The following is an 18,630-nucleotide window of genomic DNA, read 5'->3' as shown; positions in this document are numbered from 1 at the left end:
ATCTTAGTGGAATTTAAAACATTATATGATGTAAAAGTTGAATTACATAATAGTATTTTTGCTATTTACATGTTTTGATTTGGTTTATATTTTTATTTTTCCTTTTTAAATGTCATGAATTTCATCATCATTATTGCATGGTATCTTTTGGTATTATTGTTGCGGCTGCTTCTACAAATTTTGCTACAACAAATAATCTCCACAAAGTGTATTGTATGTAAATTTGTGGGATAATTAACTTCCAATTCAATTTGGCTCCGTATGGGTCTTGATATTTTTTGAACACTTTACTGTTCATATGTATAGGATACTTTGATTTTCAAAATTAATATAAAAAATTGTCAAAACAAAATTTATTCATGTTTGATGTCTATTAACACGAGTTCATATAACATAGTGTATAAATAACATATCATTGAACTAATTATTAAATCACCACAATAAAAACAAGCATGGAGAACCATCTATGACATGCAAGTAGACATAACTGCATACTGCTCATCCATACAAGCTGCTATAAGGAACTAATAAAGAACCAGCAAACCAAACTGAACACAGAAAACCATGTTTCTTTAGAGTACATGAATTTTGCCACCAATGTCTTGGCCAAGTGATAAGAAGAGGATTTATGAGACATGTAAGCTTGAGTTCTGAGTCCAAATAAAAAAAATACATGAAATTTGTCTTACATGAATGGCTAAACATGACTTTATTCACAATATCAAACATTCAAATGCTATGAAATTGTAGAGTAAACTAGTTCTTCACTGCAAAGTAAAACTGAAAAAATAGAGATCCAACCAGTTTATGCGCCATAAAACAGAAAGCTCAAACGATGATAAGCATAATCAAGTATCAACCACCTATCATTGAGGCAAATAATGAATAAGAATTTAAACAAGAAACTTGATTAAGGAAATCATAAATACATGGACAGAGGCAGATTCAAGATTTTTGTTGGGAAGTGTTCACTTATAATATATAAAATACTGACGATGGATTTATCAATATTATCCATGAAAATAGTGTTTAAAAGAAAATTTTGAATGTTTATGGAAAATTTTCTTTTAAAATTTCTTATTTTCTAATTTTTAGGAGTGTCCAAAAAATGATCTTGACGGTATCCAACACAAATTTTCTTTAAAGTTTTTTTTATTTTCAATGTACACCCCACAATGCCATGTAAATCCACCACTAGACATGGAAAAAAGCCATATTTACCTGTTTAGCTAACAAGTTTCTCCTGAAATTTTCACTTCCTTGCGTAACATTATCCTTGTTTCTCCCACAGTCATATATAGAGGTATTTGATTACCCGAACGAGCCCAAAATATATCCTTGCAGGTGGATTGATTATCAACTATCTCTTCCATTGTGGTGAAACCTTCTGTTGTATTATTCTGAACTTGTTGGGGTTCCTTCACAACAAAAGACAATTCTCATTAAGTAAGTTATGCTAGAAGTAATTAATAAATTAATTATGCATATGACTTGTGTATGTATATAAAAGAGTCATCCATTTCATAATAATATGTAGTTATATACTAACATAACTTTTGTTTCCATCATCTTTTCATCATTAGTATCAATATGATCAAGGACAACAAATTAATTAATTCAGCATAATAGTTAGAAAAAATGTATGTTAGGTACCTCTGTTATGGCATGCACAGGATGTTTTGAATCCATGATGACACTTGTGGTCAACTTCGGAGATTTGATTATGTGAAAAATAAACAAATAAGGGAATCGGAAATGATAACCCATTGAAGCAAAACTCCTGAGGTCTGATAGCTCAAAAAGATACAATTCTTGTAATTTATGGAGCACTATTCCCTTTTGATCATCTTCAATGTCTAGTTCACCTTGATACCCAAAGACTTGCTCTAGTTTAGAAGGCCCTGTAATTTTGATGCTCGCGAGGTTGGCAAAAGAACGGGTGACACTAATAGGAAACAAGCTTTTCAAATTGCTGCAACTAGAAATCCGTATGTCTTGAAGACTAGGGAAGGATATAGTTTGGAGATGACCCTGTGATGATGATGCTATTGAAGTTTGGTCCATTTCAATGATTTCTTCCAGCTTCTCACAATACTCTATATTCAAAATTTTCAATTGCGGCAAATTTTGAGCAAGCAGAGAAGAGAAGAGAGATTTCAGCTTATTACAATTTGACACTTTTAAGTCTTTAAGACAAGGAAGGCTTGCAACTTGGATTGGACTCTGCAACTGATGTATACCCTCTAGATTTAAAATCTCAATCCTTAAGAGTAAGTGTCCATCTTGAATTTGAAAAATATTCTCCCAATTAATAGTGTCGTACAAGTTGTCTTGCTTCAACTAAGAACATCGTAATTCCTATATAAATATAAAAATGTCATAATTTCATTAAAATTTGAATAAATTACAATGGTCAAAGAATATATGATTTCAAAAGTACAAAATCTATTATATATATATATTTTACAAGATACAAAATTATCAAATAAGATGTGCTGATATACACGTTTATATGAATAATTTTTCTTTATGACATGTAGAATAATGTTAATATTATTATATTATTTATCAAATAACTCTATTTAATAAATTATTTAAATTTAATATTTTTTAATAATTATTTAAATTCAAATCATAATCTATACAAAAAATTTTGCATAAATTTTAAATTCAAATATATTAAATTATAATTTATTTTTTCTTTTTAAATTAATCATAGTTCCAAAAATATATATGTATTTATATGCTTAATATATTTTTATCTACCATCAAATAATTCTATTTAATAAATTATCTAAATTTAATATTTTTGGATAACTATTTAAATTCAAATCAAACTCTAACAAAGGTTGAAAATTTTGCATAAGTTTTGCATTTAAATATATTAAATAATAATTTATCCTTTTTTTAAAATTTAATCATAATTCCAAATATATATATATATATATATATATATATACACACACACACACACACACTTAATAAATTTTTATTTGATGAAATCAGAATCTAAAATTGAAAATAAAAAGTTTATAAAGTGAGAGGTCACCTTCTAGCCAAGCTTATTTTATTTATTGTTATTAGAATTAGAAATTGAAGAATACAAGCCTTTTTTTTTGTACTTGACAGTTATGGTTTATTGGTTTTGATGGGAATGGACAAAAGTTAGAAAGAAGAGTAAACCACATCATACCGTGAACAAGTTCATTTTTGCCTTTATTGTTCTCTTTTTTCTTTTATTTTCTTTTTTATTTGCAAAAATCAATATGTGATGGTGTTGGATTGTTTTTACTTTTGTATTTTTTTGCTTAAATGACATTGATTTTTTTATCAAATTTCAATAATGGAAAGAAAACATACGTACATTTGGATTGATTTCAACTCGGTAATAGGTATGGTTCATTACTTTTTTTCATATTTTATTGTTTTTTATTTCTTCCATTTGTTTGTTCCTTCAAACTATTTATTTGGTCTTATTTCTATGATATGATATATACATTTGATTTGATTTATTCTAAAAATTTTTTTGATTTATATATTTTTATATATTTATTAAGTTGAATATTTGTTACGCATAAGTTCAAGAGATTTCAACTGTATATGCATTCTCAATTTGTATATTTGATTTTTTTTATAAACGTATTTTGACTTATATTTTAATAAAAGCAAATATATATGTTGAAGTATGTAAAAAATAAAAACTAATAAAAAGCAAATGGCTATGAACAAATTAATACTTATATATGCATTATTGTTCAATCAAATATATATATATATATATAAAAGAAATTATTATTATTTGATGTTTTATTTTTGGCTTGGGTTTATAAGATTTAATAGTTTATGAATATTCTATTAATATAAATTTCTTTTACAATTTAATAAAATGATTTTTTTTTATATCCATATTAACATTATCATAAAAAATTATTAATTTTGACTATTAAAAGATTGACCCTTGCTTTTTTTTATCAAAAAATAAATAATTAGTAACAAAATTTTTGGTGTTTAGCAAATAAATAAATAAAATTAATTTTTTGATAAAAAGGAAAGGATTTTTGAAATTTTGTAAAAAATTAAACTTAAAACAACAATATGTGAATGCTATCATTTAATCGTATCTTAAAATTTATGAATGTATGATTATATATAGTTGATTAATAAAAGTTTAAATATTCTTTTATTAAGGAAATATAAAAAATTAAACTTAATTAAAAAATAAATTTAAATTATGAAAATAATAACACGGTTAAAAAAGCTAGTATATATGTAAAACAAATACCATTCTCAAGATTTTATTTTAATGTACAAATTAAATATGTTTAATTGATTTTCAAATTCTATTTATTTTAAAAGCAAGTGAAATGTTATCTAAATGTTCTCTGAGTGCCATGTCATCAAAGTTTACCTATATGTATGCATGCCAGCAGTTTGAATTCCCATCCAAATTGGATTTCATTAAATTAAAATAGTAGGATGGCTAAATTACACACAATAATAATGTAAGGGCTTAAGTGAAATTTTGATTATAATATGGTTAGAGAGCTTATTTTATTATTTTGCCATTACTTAACAAGGTTTTTTTTTTTTTTTTTTTTTTTTTAAATAACAAACAAGTTTAACTCAGTCTTGAATGAGTTGAACATAAAATATTGTTAAAGATGAGAGTTCAACATAAGTCTTGAATGATTTATTTTAATTTTTCTAATATAAAACTTACATAAGAACCCCTTTCTGAAAAGAGATTCAAAACTTTGATTATTTTATGAGTAGAGAAAAGATTTGGGCCAAAGGTAAAATCTCAAACCATAATGTAAGGAAAGGAGTATAAAATTACCTTTAGTTGAAGCCGTTTGTGGACTACTTGTTGAATAATGAACTTTGCAAATCGAGGACAAACCACTATGGTTAACTTCTCCAATGATGGTGGCAGAATGGCATTATCAACTCCATTCTTTTCTTTTGCCACATTGAAGACATATTGTAGTCTTGGACAACCATGTATTTCAAGAGATGTCAATTTTGGCAAGGGCGGAGGATGGAGAAAGCCACTGTCTGATTCTATATTATCATCAATTTCCAACTCAGTGGCAATATGTTCCAGTTCATCGCAGTACTCTATCTTGAGTTGTTCTAGCATCACCAAGCTTTGAGCAAGTGATTGTGAGAAGAGATATTTCAATTTATTGCAGCGACTAATTACTGCAACCTTCAGACTTTGGAGGCAGACAGAATGGTTGGGCCCTTTACATATCCACTTCAATTCTGGTAATAGCTCTAGCTCCGAACTTGTTAAATTTGGCAGCAGCGGAACGGTTGAGACATGGCCTTGGTCTGTTGTATCAATCAAGCATTCCAGCTCTTTATCATCTCTAAGTGTAAGAAAAGTTAATTCAATTAGTCCCTGTGGATCTACGCTTGGAATGAGATTTTTGTGATACATGATTCCATCCGTGGTAAGTTTTCTGACATCCTGATAAATTCACAATATAATGAAAAATAGCAGCAACATTAGAAACATATAATTAGATTTCTTTTATTAGGAAAGAGAAAGATTTGAGTTAAAAGAATATTTTTATTCCTCGCTTTTCACTAAAAGTTTGTTACTGTAAAAATTTAAATAATTCAAACTACTGCTTAGAAATCATTGATAGTGACAAATAATACAAGTACGATACGACATGAATATGACAACTAAACAATTTTAAAAATAGAAAACATGGGTATGGTAAAACATGACAATAAAATACATTTTTATATATTTTTAATCCATAAATTTTTTATACGAATATAAATTGAACACAATTATAAAATAATTAATGGTATGTGTAAAAGTAAAATAAAATAAATTTATAAACAAGATTAAAATTATATAGGAAAAAATAATCAATATAATTATAATTTTTTTAATTTAATTTTTAATACTAATAAATTATAAAATTTTAAACTTTTTAAATAGTTTCATTTTTTCCTTTTCTTCTTTTCTTTTCATTTTTTTTTCCTTCTTTTTCTTTTTCTTCCTACATTTTCTTCCTTTTCTTTTCTCTCTTTTTCATCCCGTTTCTTCTTTTTTTTTTCTTTCATTTTGCCCTTTTCCCTTCCCCAAATCATTCGATTTGTAAGCTTTACAAATTCAATAATAGTAGTTATTGAATAATATTTTATTATGTACAGAATTAAAAAGAGAAAAAAATACAAAGATTTTATAAAGTGTGTTAATAGAGAGAAAAAAATATGTAGTGCTAGTTTTTCTCAACCTGCAAACCATGTAATAAGTATACATTTAATCAACCTTTTTTCTTTTAAACATCAACAGAAGCTAATTATATATAATACTTTTATATTTAAATGTGAATGTACTGAATTTTGACGTTTGTGTTATAAGATAAATAATTCAATTAATTATTATCAAAATAAACAACATTAAAACAAAAATATAGTATAAGAGAAGTACCTTTAAATTGGCCTGCAACGTCTTAAACTCAGTTAATTGGGGACAATTGCGAACTTCGAACTCCTTCAAAGATAATGACATGACAAAATTTTCTGGACAAAAACTACTCAACTTCTCTAAATTTTTAAGCCTTAAAATTTTCAATCTCTGTAGCACAATGTCTTGTAGTGGACGCCCACCCTTGTCCTTTGTCATATTGAAGACCTGCTTTAGTTGAGAACAATCAGTTATCTCAACAGATTCCAAATAAGGAAGTCCTTGAGCCAAAGTGATTGGAAACACATAATTCAATCTTCCGCAATTAATTATCTTGAGAGTTCTCAACTTAGGCCAGCGGAAAGGATAGCCATCCACGTTTGAAACTATTTGATCCTCATTTTCTGCTTCTCCGAAGATTACATGTTCCAAAAGGCCGCAATCTTTTATGTCGAGTTCTTCTAGATGCTCCAAACTTTGAGCAAGGGGAGTCGAAAAGAGATATGCCAGTTTCGCACATTCCCATATTCTCATAGTCTTAAGACTTTGGAGGTTAACAAGATGGGTAGGCCCTTTCCATATCCACTGTAGTTCTGGTAATAACTTTAGCTCCAAAGAAGTTAAATTAGAGAGAAGTCGTACCTGACATGAATTCATTGATTGAAAATGTAAATAAATATGGACAAAACATTACATACAAAGGCAATAATAGTAGTTATTGAATAATAATTTTTACATAAAGAATAAAAAAAGAGAAAAAAATACAAATATTTTATAAAGTTTGTTAATAAAGAGAAAAAAGGTATATAGTGTTAGCTTTCTCAACTTGCAAGCCATGCAATAAGTATAAATTTAGTTTATTTACTAATATAATTTAATTAAACTTTATTTCTTTTAAAGTTCAACAGAGGTTAATTATATGATCAATATATAAAGTTTAGTAATTTCTCATTATTCATTAAAGGAGAAATGGAGAGAGAACAAGTACCTGAAGCTCACCCATTTCTTGGGGAAAATCAATGATTTGCTGTAATCCATTACAGTAATATATGGAGAGTTTTTGTAGATGCAACAAACTTTGAGCAAGGCAAGGCGGGAAGATCGCTTTCAATTCATGACACCCAAAAATGTATACAACCTTCAGACTTCGGAGGCTTGCATGATATTGATAGGTTGATTGTGATTTCCATATACTCTCCAATTCTGGTAAAGAAGATAGATCCAAACTTGTTAAATTTGAGAGTAGCGGCGTCTGACTAATTTCTTCCTTTTCAAGAAGACCATCCATTTCAAATACCACTTTCAACCGCTTACAATCTCTAATGGTCACATCTTTTAACTTTTGTAAGAACCTAATCAGACCATGTATTTCAAGAGATGTCAATTTTGGCAAGGGCGGAGGATGGAGGAGGCCACTGTCTGATTCTATATTATCATCAATTTCCAACTCTGTGGCAATGTGTTCCAATTCATCGCAGTATTCTATCGTGAGTTGTTCTAGCATCACCAAGCTTTGAACAAGTGATGGTGAGAAGAGATATTTCAATTTATTGCAGCGACTAATTACTGCAACCTTCAGGCTTTGGAGGCAGACATAATGGTTGGGCCCTTTATATATCCACTTCAATTCTGGTAATAGCTCTAGCTTCAAACTTGTTAAATTTGGCAGCAGTGGAACGGTTGAGACATGGCCTTCATCTGTTGTATCAATCAGGCATTGCAGCTCTTTACCATCTCTAAGTGTAAGAAAAATTAATTCGTTTAGTCCCCGTGGATCTACATATGGAATGAGAATTTTGTGATACATGATTCCATCCATGGTAAGTTCTTTGACATTGCATAACAATTCCTTGAAACCGTATGATGGGACATCCTGATAAATTCACAATATAATGGAAACTATTAGCAGAATTAGAAACATATAATTGGATTTCTTTTATTAGGAAAAAGAAAGATTTGAGTTAAAAGAATAATTTTTTCTATCGCTTTTCATTAAAAATTCATTATTGTAGAAATTTAGACAATCAAGTTGAGTATAACTAGAACCTAAAAAGCATGAATAGTGACAAATAATATAGTTAAGACATGACATGGACACGGCAACACAACAATTATAAAAATATATTTTTATATATTTTTTATCCATAAATTTTTTCTATGAATATAAATTGAATACAATTATAATGTAATTAATGGTGTGTGTAAAAGTAAAATAAAATAAATTTATAAACAAGATTAAAATTATGTAGGAAAAAATAATCAATATAATTAATTTTATTAATTTAATTTTTAATACAATAGATTATAAAATTATAAACTTTTTAAATAATTTAATTTTCCCTTTTTTTCTTTTCTTTTCTTTTTTTTTCCTTCTTTTTCTTTCTCTTCCTACATTTTCTTTTTTTTTTCCTTTTTTTTTTCTCTTTCTCCTTCCTATTTCCTTTTTTTATTTTTTATTTTTGTTTTTTTTTCCCTTTTTTCCCTTTATCAAATTGCACGATTTAAGAGCTTTATAAATTCAATACTAGTTGTTATAGAATAATATTTTATTATATAAAGAATAAAAAAAGAGAAAAAAATACAAAGATTTTATAATGTGTGTTAATAAAGAGAAAAAAAGATACAGTGTTAGTTTTCTCAACCTGCAAGCCATGTAATAAATAGACATTGAATTAAATTTTTTTCTTTTAAACATCAACAGAAGCTAATTATATATATTACTATATAATACTTTTACATGTAGATGTGAATGTACTAAATTTTGACGTTTTTGTTATAAGATAAATAATTCAATTAATTATTACCAAAATAAACAAAATTAAAACAAAAATATAATATAAGAGAAGTACTTTTAAATGGGCCTGCAACGTCTTGAACTCTGTTAATTGGGGACAATTGCAAACTTCGAACGCCTTCAAAGATAATGACATGACACAAAAACTACTCAACTTCTTTAAATTTTTAAGTCTTAAAATTTGCAATCTCTATAGCACAATGTCTTGCGGTGGCTAAAGTCTTATCCTTTGTCATATTGAAGACCTCATTTTCTGCTTCTCCGAAGATTACATGTTCCAAAGAGTTGCAATGGCTTATTACGAGTACTTCCAGATGCACCAAACTTTGAGCAAGGGGAGTCGAAAAGAGATATGCCAGTTGCACACACCTCCATATATTCAAAGTCTTAAGACTTTGGAGGTTAACAAGATGGGTGGGCCCTTTCCATATCCACTTTAGTTCTGGTAATGACTTTAGCTCCAAAGAAGTTAAATTAGAGAGTGGTCGTACCTGACATGAATTCATTGATTGAAAATGCAAATAAATATGGACAAAACATTATATACAAAGGCAATAATAGTAGTTATTGAATAATATATAATTTAGAAAGAATAAAAAAAAGAGAAAAAATACAATGATTTTATAAGTGTACTAATAAAGAGAAAAAAAAAGAGATATATAGTGTTAGTTTTCTCAACTTGCAAGTCATGTAATAAATATACATTTAGATTAGTTACTAATATAATTTAATTAAACTTTATCTCTTCTAATCTTCAATACAAGTTAATTATATGAGCAATATATAAAGTTTAGCAATTTCCCATTATTCATTAAAGGAAAAATGGAGAGAAAGCAGATACCTCAAGCTTTCCCCCTTCTTGGGGAAAATCAAAGACTTGTTCTAATCTATTGCACTGAGATATTTCAAGTTGTTGTAGATGCAACAAGCTTTGAGAAAGGCAAGGCGGGAAGATGGATTTCAATTCACTGCACTTCCGAGAGGTTGCATACTTTTAGACTTTGCAGGCTTGCGTGATATTGATGGGTTGATTGCAATTTCCATATACTCTCCAATTCTGATAATGAGTACAGATGCAAGCTTGTTTAAAAGTAGTGGCGCCTGACTAATTTCTTCCTTTTCAAGAAGCCCATCTATTTCAAATACCACTTTCAACATCTCACAATTAACAATGGCCACATTTTTTAACTTTTGTAAGAACCTAATCGGAAGCAGACCATGGCACAACTCTTTTAAACAAGTCATTTCCTCCATTCTTAATTTCTCCAAATTAGAGAAAGCAGTGGTTGGTCCTTTCTCTCCTGTTGTATCCATCATGCATTTCATATCATGGCAATCTTTAAGCTCAAGAGAAGTTAATTGATTTAGGCCCTCTGGATCTACGTTTGGGACAATATTTTTGTGTCCCATGACATTCTCCAGAGCCAACTTTTCCACATTGCAGAACAACTCGTTGTATGCACTTAATGAAGTTGAGTCAATAATTTCCAAGGTTCTAAAGCTCAGCCCCTGCATAAATTCAACATCTTTATCTACAACTATAATGTAGCTTTGTAGTTTAGGGAACGCAAAGTTTTCTGGAAAACATTGAGCAGCAGAAACCCTCAGTGACAGCACAGTCAAACGAGACAATGAATTCAGCTTCGATAAGTTAACATTGTTTTTACATATCACGTGTAGTTCTTGAAGTGATGTCAACCTATTTGTTACACACAAATACAAAAATGTATTATCAAACACTTAAAGCGAATCATAAAAATAGAAGTAAACATAAATTAACTTTAATTACCTCAGCAAATATAGCATGATTCTTCAGCACCTTTTCTTATAAAAAAAGGTTTGAGCATTTTTTTATTGTTTTGTAATTCATGTGACAACCATGTTATATAATAGCATTTTTTTAAAAATGGAAATGACTACAGCTCTGAATGCTTCATGATAACGGGAGTGACCAAATGCTTAAGGTAGATATTTTTCCCATAGTCTAGAGTCAAATTATTTAATAAAGTAAATAAAAGAAAAATAAATAACATAAAACTAAATACTTAATTTTGGGAAATATGATTAAATAAAATAATTGACATCTACTATTACCTTGATAGTAAATTAGGGGGAAAATTGATCTGTTCTCTTCCAGAGTCAAAAAAATGTAGCGATTTTAGGCCACGCAATGCCGCTAATTCTTCAGGTAGCTCATAAATATTAGTATCAGAAAATGCAAGAATCTCAAGGTTTTTCATATTTCCCAACGATGAGATGTTCTCCAACTCGCATTTTACAAGGCACAGAGTTCGAAGATTTGTTACCAAATTAAGTACTTCTAGTGAGAAAATGACATTGTCGAGATGCAAAACTCGGAGGGCTTTCATTCCTTCAACAAATGCAATCGGAACTTTCACTAAAGTATTTCCTGTAAAAATCAAAATTTTGAGTTCTGGAAATTCTAACTTTTCAGGAAAAATATTAATGTTGCTGTTCCAAAAGGAGATTGCTGTATGGGATTCACAACTTTCACTTAGAGGCCATTCCATCAACCCCTCTTTTACCATGAATATATTTTCCCCTGTAGATGTTATCCAATGAGCAAAATCACGAACCACGTCATGCATGCTTACGTATCTTTCATCATCATCATCATCATCATCATCATCAGTTCTCAATAACAAACCAGACTCCTGGAGGTTTCTTAGTGCTTCACGAATTTCTCTCCGCAAGTCTTCAATTAAGTAAATATGAGAAAATAATCCATGACCAATTGCTAACATAACCAACTCCTCAATCTCAATATCCCAATCTTCTGGAAAAAGGGAACACAGCAAGAAACATGTTCGAATATTATCTCCCTCAAATAATCATAACTCAGCTTAAGGCAGTTGTAGATACCTTGAGAAACCTCTTCATTGTCTAAATGTCTCGAGTCCTTGAGTCGCTTATTTGCTGCTTTCCACCCATCTAGACTTGCACCTTTTAAAGCTTTTCCGATTGTTACAATTGAAAGAGGCAAACCCTTGCATTCACGAGCAACCTCCTTGGCTACATCATTCAATCTCGAAGAAACATCTTTTAGACCAGCCGTATCTTTGAACAAAGCCCATGCTTCATCTTTGGATAAGATGTCAAGTTGAAATTTCTGTTGACAATTCATATGAACACAGACTTGTCGAAGACGTGTGGTCAGAAGAATTTTGCAACCCCCGTGCTCAACTCCGAATGGAATACCTACAGTCTGCAATTTAAATTCATTCCAAACATCATCGATAATTATGAGGATCTTCTCCACGCCTTGCAATCTCCGCCATAACTCTTCGGCTCTTACATCTTCGATACTTTCTTGAAATTTTAAACCTACTATGGCAGCAATTTTATCTTGAATATTGCTGATGTTTGGAGTGTGGGACATTGTAACCATCACAACGTTGTCAAAGAGCTTTTGTTCTTTAGCATGCTTCCCAACTTCTTTTGCCAAAGTTGTTTTGCCCACCCCTGGCATTCCATACAATCCAATCATGTTCACACCATCAGTATTTAGAGCCTTGATGATCTCATTGAAAGTAAAATTTGGAGACTCATTAGGCATGAAATTTTTAGAGGGGAAGAATTCTATTCCTTCTAGAGGAGCACGGTGGCCCACCCGTGGAAAGTTACAACTCACAAGAAGTTTATCGATAACGATCGTCTTCTTTGCCACTTTCTTACTTAAGCAATATCGCCAACCCCAACTTGGACACCAATTGAAACACTTCATACGTTCTATTTGAGCTTCCAAACACTGGGTTTCTTCCAGTTCTTTCTCTGCCCTTTTTCGCCAGTCTTGGACATCCTTCTCAATTACCTCATTTTGCCTTATAGCCTCTTCGACATCATTTTTTGCCCGATCACTTTTCAATTCAAGTTCATTTCTCCAATTCTTGAATTCTTCATCAGTTTTCCCAAATCGGAAAAAGTAACTAACATAAGGTGATGCATATTCTGTTGTGAGGTTTCCTACAGCATTGGCAGCAGCAGAGACAGCAAATTCAGCAGCCATTCTTTGATGATCTGAGATTGATACACAACTTAATGATTAGTAAACAAATAAACAGCAGAGAGACAAAAGCAATTGTGAATGTTTGCAAAGTACCTTAATTTCTTTGGGAGCCAATTGTGAAGTAGGGGAGAACAAATTGTTGATGGATCAACTTTGAAATTTAAAATTCTGCAAAAGGAAGAAATTATTCAGTGTTCATGCGTATATTAAGAATATATGTTGTAGACACCCAATTGGGTCCGGGCCCAGATCAATTGGGCCTGACCCAAATGGGTAAGGCCCATTTCAATCCTGTATATTTTTTTCTTCTTTTGTATTTTATGTATTCTATTATTATTATTATTATTATTATTATTATGTATATCTTTATTTATTTATTTATTTTTATTCAGATTAGATTTATATGTATTTTATTTATACAGTTATATATTATTATTATTTTTTTTGTGTAATATATTTTTGGGTTTATCTTATTTTATTTGTTATTATTTTTTTTTCATCTGTTAATTCTATCTTCTTTTTCCCGAATTATCTGATATTATTTTTAATTTTTAATTTTTGATTTTCTTTTCTAATTATCTAGTTTTTTTTTTATTTTGATTTTTGAGGGCTGAGATTGAAGGCTGAAGAATCCCATTGGAAGTGGGAATTCAATCAGAAGAGTCCAGTGGGATTCAAAGATTGAATTCCCGTCCAAGGAGGAATTGGGATTGATCAGAAACTCCTGATCAATCCTTATATAAAGCACCTCCTGGAACAGTTCAAAAACACAGAAAACAGTAAGCAAAGCTACTGATTTGAGAGAAAAGGAGGCGTATAGGAAGTTAGAAAAAGTTTAGGAGTGTTCTGGGAGTGAGAAAAATTTTTTAGAAATTTTTGGCGAAAATTTTTTCTGGAAATTTCTGGGAAATTTCCAGATTCCGGCGAAGTTTGAATTTTCCGGCGAAAATTCCGGCCAACATTGAAGTTTTCGGAGACATGCCCAGTTTCCGGCGAAGAATCCCAGAAATCGGCAACTTTCCGACCAACTTCCGGTGAAATTTCCAGATTCCGGCGAAAATTTCCAGAATCCGGCACCGGTGTTCTTCGGTTTCTAGAGAGAAGGGAGAGAAAAAGGAAGAAGAGAGAGAGAGGGGGAGGAGCGTTCTGCCAAAAAACGGAGGAAGGTGCCTTTTATACCCTCCCAAAACGACGTCGTTTTGGCCTTAAGTAACCCAGAGGATCCGCGCGTTTTGCCGCAACCCGACCCGACCCGGGCGTCGACCCGCTTTTCTGACCCGCGCGTGCCAGCCCCCTCCGAGCCGAGCTGAGCCGAGCCAAGCCACCAAGCCGCTCCCCCCCGAGCCGTTTTCCTGCCTTGAGCCGAGCCGAGCCGCGATCCGAGCCGCTCCAGGTTTTTTTTTTTTTTTTATTTATTTCTTTGTTTATTTTAATTTTTATTTATTAGATTAAGTTTATGTAATATTCTTTTTATTTATTTTTTATTATTTTATTTTCTTTAAATAAAAATAAAAAATTCCAAAAAAAAATATATTTTTAGGGAAAAGTTGAAAGTATCAATTTTCCTTAGAAATAAATTTTCAAAAAATATTTTTGGGAAAAAGTTGAAAGTATCAATTTTCCTCAGAAATAAATTTCAAAAAAAAAATATTTTTGGGGAAAAGTTGAAAGTATCAATTTTCCTCAGAAATAAATTTCGAAAAAAAATATTTTTAGGGAAAAGTTGAAAGTATCAATTTTCCTTAAAAGAAAAATAAATTTCCAAAAAAAAATATATTTTTGGGGAAAAGTTGAAAGTATCAATTTTCCTTAAAAATCAAAATTTCAAAAAAAAATATTTTTGGGGAAAAGTTGAAAGTATCAATTTTCCTTAGAAATAAATTTTCAAAAAAAGGGTTTTTGAGGAAAAGTTGAAAGTATCAATTTTCCTTGAAAATCGAAATTTCCAAAAAATATTTTTAGGGAAAAGTTGAAAGTATCAATTTTTCCTACAAAAAAAAATCATTCTTTCCTTCCTTTCTATCTTAATTTTGATTTTTTTTTTTAAATAATCCGACGACGGAGCCTCTGTAAGTGAAACAGTAGTTTTTCTTGCAATACTCTTGAGGTGAGGGAATTTTCTCAATTTTCTGCTAAAAGTATTAGAGTCAATTGAGAATAATTTTCAACAACTAACTACTTGGTAAAATTTTAAGGCTTTTGGATAACACAAATTCAAGCTGGTACCATCTTTTGATGGGCGTTGTGAGGGTGCTATAACCTTCCTCACACGTAACCGAACTCCCGAACCCTGTTCTGGTTAGCAGACCTGAACCTATTCTTCTAGGGACCCTTAAACTTAGGTGTTCCCTGGAAGGACAGATTCTTTAGGTGGCCAATCGCACCTAGACAAAAAAGATTGGTGGCGACTCCCTGAAAGTCAATGTCTAGCGATAGATCCCCGGATCTAGACGTTACGACATATGTTACGTGTGGTATGAGTAAAGGCAGTATGTATTTTGATCATTAATCTATCTAATATTTTCTCAATTTTTAAATAAATCCATTTTTTTCATTTTTTTCCTTATAAATGCAGTTTTTTATTTAAATAAGGTAGGGAAACAAACAAGCAAACAACTTTTGAGCATATAAAAAATTATGGAAATAAAAATAATTATTTAAGCATACCAAATTGGGGATGGACATTCTAAATAAAGCTGTGAGAACTTTTTACATCATCAACTCCAGAGATCATTAGGAAAGGAGAATTAAGGAACAACCTTAATAGAAATTAAAAGAAAAAGGGAATAAAGATTAGTAACAATAAGATTATAAGAACATTGAATTATTTTTTTCTTTTTTTGAAGTTAAACGCAAATCAGAATAGATATAGGATGAAATAAAATAAAAAATAGAACTCAAAGAAACCAAAAAATTATACAGCAATACTATTTTTGCTTCTTTTATTGTACAGAGAAAAACACAGAAAAAAAAAAAGAGAGAGAGAGAGACAAATATACCTAGGAAATATGAATTTTCAGGATCCAAAATGGAGCTTTTTATTTCGATCCACGCATATTTTTTTTCGAGTTCAAAGAAAGCTTAAGTAGAAACCAACCTTGTTTCAAATGAACAAAGAGCTTCAAGTATCCACAAATATTCAGAAGTTGTGCTTGAAATCTTTATGATTGATTGAAACTACAGAGAAAAGTTTGATCAAAGACTTGTTTAATTTCTTTGGATTTTCTTTTATCATCATTATTATCATTTTCCTTGTTCAAATCCTTGGTGGAAGACAACTAGACAAGGGCCAAGTGTCTTTTACTTTTCTTGCAAGTTGGAAGTGACACTACGCTTTTAATCAATTTTATATCAATAATACAAATTTCATTATTACTCTCACCCGTTTATATTTATTCTTACTTTTTATTATATTTAAAATTTTTATAACTTTTTATTAAAGTGTTATGATATTTTTAATATATTTTACTCTATCAATACAAATTATATTATTACTCTTAAAATTTTATGTTTATTTTTATCTTTTTATCTTTTTTTCATTTAAAATTTTCATAACTTTTTTCTTAAGATGTCAAGGCACTTTCAATCCAATTTATGCCAAGTTATATGAATTTTACTATTTCTTTCACATGTTTACATTAATAATTTTTTATTTTTTATTTTTAAATATTAAATTTTAAAATTGACTTTTCATTTTTTGTCTTTAAAATTTTTTTTTAGCCACTAACGTAAAAATATTTATAAGAGAAATAATTATTTAAATTTTAAGTTGGCAATATAATTATTTACTATAAAATAATATATTCTTTGACTTATTCTTATCTACTATTATATTTAAAATTTTCATAGCTCTTTCTTATAGTGTTAAGATGCTTCTAATCCATTTTAGACAATTTGATACAAATTTTATTGTTACTTTCACATATTTACTTTTATTCTTACCTTTATGTTTAAAATTTTCATAATTTTTCTTAGTGTTTCACGACATTTTAAACTTATTTTACATCTATTGATATGAATTTAATATTGCTCTCACCTTTTAACATTTATTCTTGACTTCTATTACATTTAAAATCTTCATAGCTCTTTCTTAGCATGTTACAACATTTCTAATTTATTTTACTTTAAATGAGGTGAATTTAATTTTTCTTCTCGCCTATTCATGCTAATAAATTTTTTTTTGAATTTTTTTATTTTTAGATATTAATTTTTAAAGTTATCTTTTTTTTTAGCCTTCAAAATATTTTTTTAGCCATGACCTAAAAATAATTAATTTAAATTTTACAATGCCAATTGAGTTATTTATGTCAAAATAATATTTTCTTATGCTTACTCTTACCTTTTCATTATACTTAAAATTTTCCTAATTCTTTATTAGGGTGTTACAATGATTTTAACTCATTTTACTACAAATGATATGCATTTTATTATTTCTCTCACATGTTTGAGTTAATATATATATATATGAAGATTATTTATTTTCAAATATTAATTTTTAACATTGTCTTTTATGTTTTTAGTCTTTAGAATATTTTTTAGTCATGGCTTAAAATATTTATAAGAGCAATAATTAATTTAAAATTTTTTTCTTATTCTTTATTATTTATGTTAAAATAATATCTTCTTATACTTATTCTTTTCTTAATTATTAATGTAAAAATTTTTATAACTTTATCTTTTGATGTTATAACACTTCTAACCCATTTTATGACAAATTATACTAATTTTATAATTTCTCACACATGTTCACATTAATAATTGTTTTGATTTTTTTATTTTCAAACATTAATTTTTTAACATTGTCTTTTTTTACTTTTAAGTATTTTTTAGTCTTTGGCCTAAAAATATTTACATGAATAATAAATAATTTAAATTTAACATAACAAGTTAATCATTTATGTTAAAAAATATCTCTTTACGTGTATTCTTACCTTTCATAATATTTAAAATTTTTATAATTCTATCTTAAGATATTACATCACCTATAACTTATTTTAAACTAACTAATATTTAATTTAAAATTTACATTACTAACGTAGTTATTTATGTTAAAATAATATCTTTCAACACTTAAACTTTGCTTGCTTAAAATTAAAGATGGAAAAGATAAGGAATGAAAAACTTTATTAATCCAATAATTAAAATTTATAACCACATTTTTATTTTGTAGTTTAACTATTAGATTAAAAAGTTTTATCCTTATCCCTTTTCATCTTCTATGTCAAGCAAAGCCTTATTCTTACCTTTTATTACTTTTAAAATTTTCTTAACTTTTTTCTTAATATATTACCAGTTTGATTTTAAATTATCCAAACTTTAAAAATGTTTATAATTTACTAAAATATTTAGTATTGAAAATTAATCTTAAAATTACTCTAA

At 28.9% G+C, this 18,630-nt stretch overlaps 2 protein-coding genes and 1 pseudogene across 3 annotated transcripts; all 3 read right to left on the bottom strand.

Moving 5' to 3' along the window:
* Positions 1 to 1,818: 1,818 nt before the first annotated feature.
* On the bottom strand, positions 1,819 to 9,730 carry LOC149519131 (uncharacterized). Its single transcript, XM_089760212.1, has 5 exons — positions 9,470 to 9,730; positions 7,419 to 8,303; positions 6,455 to 7,072; positions 4,838 to 5,473; positions 1,819 to 2,358 (listed from the first exon to the last, which is right to left on the bottom strand). Exons 1-5 carry the CDS (start codon positions 9,728 to 9,730, stop codon positions 2,341 to 2,343), a joined length of 2,418 nt encoding a protein of 805 aa, XP_089616338.1. The 3' UTR covers positions 1,819 to 2,340.
* On the bottom strand, positions 9,580 to 12,120 carry LOC149519130 (disease resistance protein At4g27190-like). Its single transcript, XM_089759529.1, has 3 exons — positions 11,319 to 12,120; positions 10,066 to 10,923; positions 9,580 to 9,715 (listed from the first exon to the last, which is right to left on the bottom strand). Exons 1-2 carry the CDS (start codon positions 11,987 to 11,989, stop codon positions 10,185 to 10,187), a joined length of 1,410 nt encoding a protein of 469 aa, XP_089615655.1. The 5' UTR covers positions 11,990 to 12,120; the 3' UTR covers positions 9,580 to 9,715; positions 10,066 to 10,184.
* On the bottom strand, positions 12,069 to 13,420 carry LOC149519129 (disease resistance protein UNI-like; annotated as a pseudogene). Its single transcript, XR_016341536.1, has 2 exons — positions 13,345 to 13,420; positions 12,069 to 13,262 (listed from the first exon to the last, which is right to left on the bottom strand). The product of XR_016341536.1 is annotated as a disease resistance protein UNI-like (transcript).
* Between the last annotated feature and the right edge of the window lie 5,210 nt (positions 13,421 to 18,630).

This window comes from Durio zibethinus, chromosome 4 (genome assembly GCF_047325235.1).
Source record: "Durio zibethinus cultivar Kanyao isolate XHJ-2024 chromosome 4, ASM4732523v1, whole genome shotgun sequence".
NCBI lineage: Eukaryota > Viridiplantae > Streptophyta > Magnoliopsida > Malvales > Malvaceae > Durio > Durio zibethinus.
The sequence above is the reverse complement of the archived record's forward strand: the minus strand, read 5'-3'. Positions and strand labels throughout refer to the sequence as shown.